This window comes from Homalodisca vitripennis, chromosome 3, assembly GCF_021130785.1.
Source record: "Homalodisca vitripennis isolate AUS2020 chromosome 3, UT_GWSS_2.1, whole genome shotgun sequence".
NCBI classification, from domain to species: Eukaryota; Metazoa; Arthropoda; class Insecta; order Hemiptera; family Cicadellidae; genus Homalodisca; species Homalodisca vitripennis.
Genome location: NC_060209.1, coordinates 72778818 through 72784842, shown reverse-complemented (window position 1 = coordinate 72784842; position 6025 = coordinate 72778818). Strand labels below are relative to the sequence as shown.

At 39.4% G+C, this 6025-nt stretch overlaps 1 protein-coding gene across 1 annotated transcript; it reads left to right on the top strand.

Moving 5' to 3' along the window:
- The first annotated feature begins 768 nt into the window (after positions 1-768).
- On the top strand, positions 769-1552 carry LOC124358656 (putative gustatory receptor 28b). Its single transcript, XM_046810960.1, has one exon. It carries the CDS (start codon positions 805-807, stop codon positions 1063-1065), a length of 261 nt encoding a protein of 86 aa, XP_046666916.1. The 5' UTR covers positions 769-804; the 3' UTR covers positions 1066-1552.
- Positions 1553-6025: the final 4473 nt, after the last annotated feature.

The following is a 6025-nucleotide window of genomic DNA, read 5'->3' as shown; positions in this document are numbered from 1 at the left end:
TGGTGGAGTTTAACTCTATTTCTTCTAGAAGTAGGGTTTAAGTGGTTTGAAATTTACAGGAAATTGGTGCAAAATCCTTCAGTAATAATCCCTGAAATAGAATCTCCCACTTCTATTCTTGCTTTAAGTCTGATCGAAGGAAGTGCACTATTGATGGGACTGACTATGTTCATTAATTACGCCACAAAATATCCTCAGTATCTAGAGGTCTACAATCTTCTAGAAAAGTTCGATCAGACTTTATAACTAGTAACATCTGAGTACTCTAACACGGTAAAGTTAACGATTATAATCCTGTCCACGAGTGCTCCATTAGTATTTGAAGGAATACATCAGTATTTGACATCACAAACAGAAGAACATGCATTAATTGTAAGGAGAATTATGGCATATGTCTTTATGATTTTTGTATACTGCGGACGAAGTGGTATGGTAATCCTCTTCAACCAAGTTGCCTATAACATGGCCAAAAGATTCAGGCTCATTAACGTCAGGATCAGAGCAGTAGTAATCAGTGAGAGGCTTAGACAATCTATACTAAGCCAGAACCCAACAAATTGCAACCACAGATTTAGCTGTATCTCCTGTAAGAAGATGAAGACCCTCATGAGCGCCTACCATACGTTATGTGACGCCATGAACGAAGCCAATGGTTTTTATGGCAACTTACTGCTGACCAACATACTTTTTACATTTATAGACATCACGGAATTATTGTACTTCTTTATATGTTTTTTTCAAATGATAGACAAAATTGTCCTTTGTAGTATCGGAGCTGCTATCTTTTCCGACGCCAGTTTCCTGATGCTGGTCGCTGTGTCTAGCTCTGGTGTCTCCGAGGCGGCTGGCGAGACTGCATCGCTCGTCCGCAAGCAGATCAACATGGAAATGAGCTCGGATCTGAGGGAACAGTTAAAGTCAACTTTGCTGCAGTTGTTAAACAAACGCGTGGAATTTTCTGCAGCGGGATTTTTCCAGATCAACAAACAAACTTTAACTTCGATTGCTGCAGCTGTGACGACATATCTAGTGATCATGCTTCAGTTTCAGTCACAATTCTCGTAGTCGCAATCGTGGACTTGTCTGTTTTGTAGATTACCACTTTACATGTATAATTCTATACTGAAATGTACAGTTTACTATACGTTTTGTGTGCGTTGTGTGTCACTATTTTCTGACACGTAAATATTAGACCTTTTCAGTGACAAAATATTCCTTAAATATGTATTCGCTTGAAGTGATATTCACTACATTGATTATTTTATCATGATTGATAAATGTTTTGCATGCCCTTTCTTTATCGCAAAATTACCTCTTTTGTTAAAAATATATAAAATCCAACTTTTCTTTTCAACTTATCTAAATTTTCAAAACCTTACTTCAAATGAGTCAAAGTGAGCCATAACATTGTTTTGTAATGTACACTTTGTATAACCCAGTTACTACCATTCATAACAACTATACTTTTTGTATTATGTGAAATTAACACTTGAATAGTTTTAAAGATGGATATAATTATGAGGATTTACCTTAGAAATGTGAATACAATAAACTATTGATATTCAGCGTACAATAAATATAGTAAGAAATAACTTCATACACAATTGAAATAAGATATATTGAAAAAAACAAGAAAAGTCAAAAATTGCACACCATTGTTCGTCCGATCACTATCATATAAACTGGGTTAAAGCGAACATAACACTTTGGAAACCTCGTTATTTTAAAAGTAAATCAATAGAGACAACATACATTAAATTACTAGACTAACCAATCACTCAACCGTCAGTCAAGAATAGGACGCTTTCGATGAAAATTCTTAACATAACCAAAAAGAAAATTTAATGTAACAACCAGTTTAGAAATTCGTAATAAAACAAGGCCACAATATGGTTTTAAGAAGTTTATTTAGCATTAACCAAAAATAAAAAAGGTCCCATTTCTGTACCCTTTCCTTTTTATTGCCGCCATCTTGTTTCTGCCATGACGATCGCCATTTGCTATTGACTTCTGGTCAGTCGTAGGTGGTTGGTTGACGAATGAAGAAGTATTGTGACCTGTATTCCGTAGTTCAGTTTTAATGATTAGTGTTGTGTTTAGTTTTTTTATTAAGTGCATGTTTTTGAGTTAGGAAAGTTGGAACAGAACATGGTGGTCGTGATTCCTGACAGGCGTGTCACTACGCTCTGGTATGATTTGTTTATTTTAACCAGGTATGTAATTATGTGTTAGCTTAGTTATTTACCTGAAGAAGAATCAGATTGCAGATCTCAAAACGTAGTGTTGTTGGTTTTTTAGTTCGCTGAACGGTGGAAAATGTCCGGAAAAAAATTATTTTTCCTTCACTAAGAATATATATGCGTAGAGGAACTCGTAATGGTTTTGTATAAGTAAGTTCTAGAATATTGTGTCATAATAGAATATTGGAATTTTTTTATCTGTATATGACAAAAAGTAGTAAAGAGGAAGCAACCCTTATCCAGGCACATACTACAATTTGAAATGGTTTTAAGATTTAATAAAACAGTCAGGAACATTAACTAAAGAAGAGTCAGATTGAAGATCTAAAAACGTAGTGTTACTGATTTTTTGGTTCGCTGAACGATGGAAAATGTCCGGGAAAAAATTTTTTCCTTTACTAAGAATATACTATGCATAGAGGTAAATTTAATGTTTATTTTATTCTGTCCCTGAGTTGATGATCCAGTACATACCTTTAAAATTTATTAAATATTAATTATAGGGCTGAAACTGTAGGAACGTATATTACTATTTTATCCTGAAGTCCAGAGATGTTTGTCATTAAAGTTGTCATTGGCTGTGGGTTAGCAAAGACTTCCTCTAAAAGACTGGACATAATTGTATTTCTGTCTTTATGACTGTCCACATAATATCTTGAAGACAAATCTACATATAAATTTAAAATTTTGCATGAAGCTTCATTAATATATAACAAGTAAAACTGAGTTCGATTATTGTGCATGTTACTCAGCAGCATTTTGCATATTTTTAAATGTTTCTTATAGGTAAATAGCAGAAGAATAAATTAATATGTAAGCAAAGTAAATATAATTGTAGATGGTTTGAAAATTTGACATATTTATTCATATAATAAAACGAAAACATGATAGAGTAAATAAGAAACGTTAAGACTTGGTTACAAGGATTGGTTTTAGGCCACTCCTGCATAGTAGTATCTTACCTAAGCGTAAACATAATTGATGAGGTAAGTGCCTCAACTGTGTAAATGAATGGACAAAGGCAGGACGTCCCCACCTCACAAGGTAATTAAATTACTTAACGGTTTATGTGTTAAAGGTTCACAAGGATAGCCCCAGGGGTCCTTCGAAATAGGGTTCCTCGTGAGTTACTTTAATTGGGGTACACGACTAAAGCCAAACCTACCTCTTAGTTACTTTTACTGTTATAGTGAATTTATTTTATAAAACTACCTATATATGTTAGTTTAAGACTTCCTTTGGAAGTATGCACTAAAAATACATTTCACGAGTAACGAAATAGAAAGGTACCAAATTACTGACTAAGAACAATTAAATATTACTAGAAATCTGTGTCAACCTGTTAGTTGCAACAACGTAATAAGCAACAAAGAATAACTCAGATGGCAAAAAATAATTAAAATCGACCAAAATATTTTGTAATGTTAGGTGAAAAATATGTTTCCTTCAGTCCAATAAATACTCATAAGTAGACATTCCGAGGGAAATAATTAAACTTGTATTATGCTTAGATATAGTATAAAGTATTATCGGTGTTCATGTTTGATTCCTCTATTGTTTACCGAACACAGAAAAGGTTAAAATTAATCTGTACCACAAACATGTATTAAAAAGTTAATAATTTCTTTTATATTAAAAACGTAATGAAATAGTTAGGATATATAAATGGTTATTCATATCTGATTCAGTGGTTCTAAACAACTCATTCCTAATAAATTAAAATAAAGGGGATTATTACTTTATCATAGTATTACATATGATCTATGTACAATAGGAATCATTAGAAACCATAAACACACTACTGACAAATACAGTAGACCCAGGCCAAGAAGACACAGGTCAGAGGCAATTCTGATCAAGCCCTTAGGCGGGCGATCTTTTGCTGAAGTCCTGGGAGACCTAAAGACCAAAGCCAAGCCGGAGGATACGGTGACCGTGGTAAAGTCTATCAGACGGACTCAGAACGGAGATGTTCTACTGGAACTGGGAAATCCTGCAGACAAGGCCAATTTTGCCGCCTCTCGAAGGCAGCCCTGGAAGAGAAGGGAGTGATCCCGGAATTGGACCCGAAATCCTCGGTTGAAATCCGGGACCTCGACGGGCTCTCCACGGAAGAGGAGGTGATCCAATCTATCGTGAACACTGTTCCCGAAGTTAAAGGAAATGAAGCGGGCCTTAAGGTTTGGTTGACAAAACCAAACCAGAGCCAGCAGCGAATGGCGGTTGTCGAATTAAGTGACAAGCTCGCCAATAAGCTGCTGAGCCTCCAGCACCTGAAGGTCGGTTGTGTAAACTGCCGGCTCAGACGGAGGGTGGTCGTCTCGAGGTGCTTCCGGTGCCTCGGGTACGGTCATTCCTCCAGAAACTGCAAGGGGCCCGACCGGAGTAAAAACTGTCTTCGGTGTGGCGGAAACGACCACAAGAGGAAGGATTGTGATAAGTCCTGCTGCTTTCTCTGCAAAGATAAGGGCCTCGGCGGGAACTCTCTGGGGCATATTCCTGGTTCTGGAAAGTGCAGCATTTTCAAAGCTGCACTTGAAAAGGCAAAGAAGAAAGTCTCGTACATGCGACTACTTCAGTGCAACCTCCAGAGATCCAGAACAGCTGATGCTCTTTTGGACCAGGTTGCCCAGGAACACGGTGTTGATGCGCTTTTAGTTAGTGAACAGTATCGTAATAGGGACACACCGTCTTGGTTTCCCGACAGTCTCGGTACTGCTGCATTTTGGGCGCGAAATAATGCAGAATCGCCGGTGCGGAGTCATGGATGCGGCCGCAGTTTTACCTGGGTAAAGTGTAGGGACGTGACGTTTTTTAGTTGCTACCTCACTCCCAACGAGGCTATTCAGGACTTCCGTAGCAAAATCGATCGTTTGGAAGAGCGTGTGCTTGTCACCACTGGGCACATTATCGTAGGCGGAGATTTTAACGCGAGGGCTCTCGATTGGGGAATGCCCTCTATTAACTCCCAGGGGAAATATATCCTGGACTTTGCAGCCAGGGGCGGGCTTATCGTTCTAAACGAGGGTAACACACCTACCTTCCGGCGTCCCGGGCAGAGGGGTACAATCCCCGATATAACTCTCGTGTCTGAGTCCTTGCTGGCGAGGATCTCTGGTTGGAGAGTACTGGAGGATTTCGTGGGAAGCGACCACCAGTATATTCTTTTCGACGTACTCAATAATGACACCACCCAATTCCAGGGATATGTATCTCGGGAAGTCCCACGCCGCTGGAACACCAACAAGCTGGACATAGTGAAGTTCATCAATGTCATAGAACAGGGAGCGGCAGTGGATCATGAGGCATCTGGTGAGGTTAGTGCTGAGGCGTTGGTAACATCTACGATGGGATTGATTGCCTCGGCTTGCGACCAGTCAATGCCACGCAGGAAACGCCGGCACGTTAGGCAACCCGTTTATTGGTGGACAGCAGATATTGCACAGCTACACCTGCAAGACGAGTCGCCACTAGAGCGAGAATACCCGCAGACAGAGTTAGCAAGACGGAGGCATACATGGCTGCTAAGAAAACCCTTCGCCGGGCCATCAACCGGAGAAAAGCTGAGAGCTGGAGGAGACTGAGAGATGATGTCGATTCCGATCCTTGGGGTCTGGGTTATAAGATTGTAACTAAGAGAATCTGCGCCCGCACTCCACCTTCCGTTATGGAGGGCGCCACCATGGAAAGGATCGTCACATCTCTGTTTCCGAACCACCCGCTACGCTCACAAGTCGCTTTTGGACGAGTAGAGGACTTTCCTCTCTTCAGCAAGGAGGTGTTTG

What these genes read in the sequence shown, in the direction of transcription:
- LOC124358656 (XM_046810960.1), top strand. Translation starts at nt 805, where the DNA reads ATGCTGGTCGCTGTGTCTAGCTCTGGTGTCTCCGAGGCGGCTGGCGAG.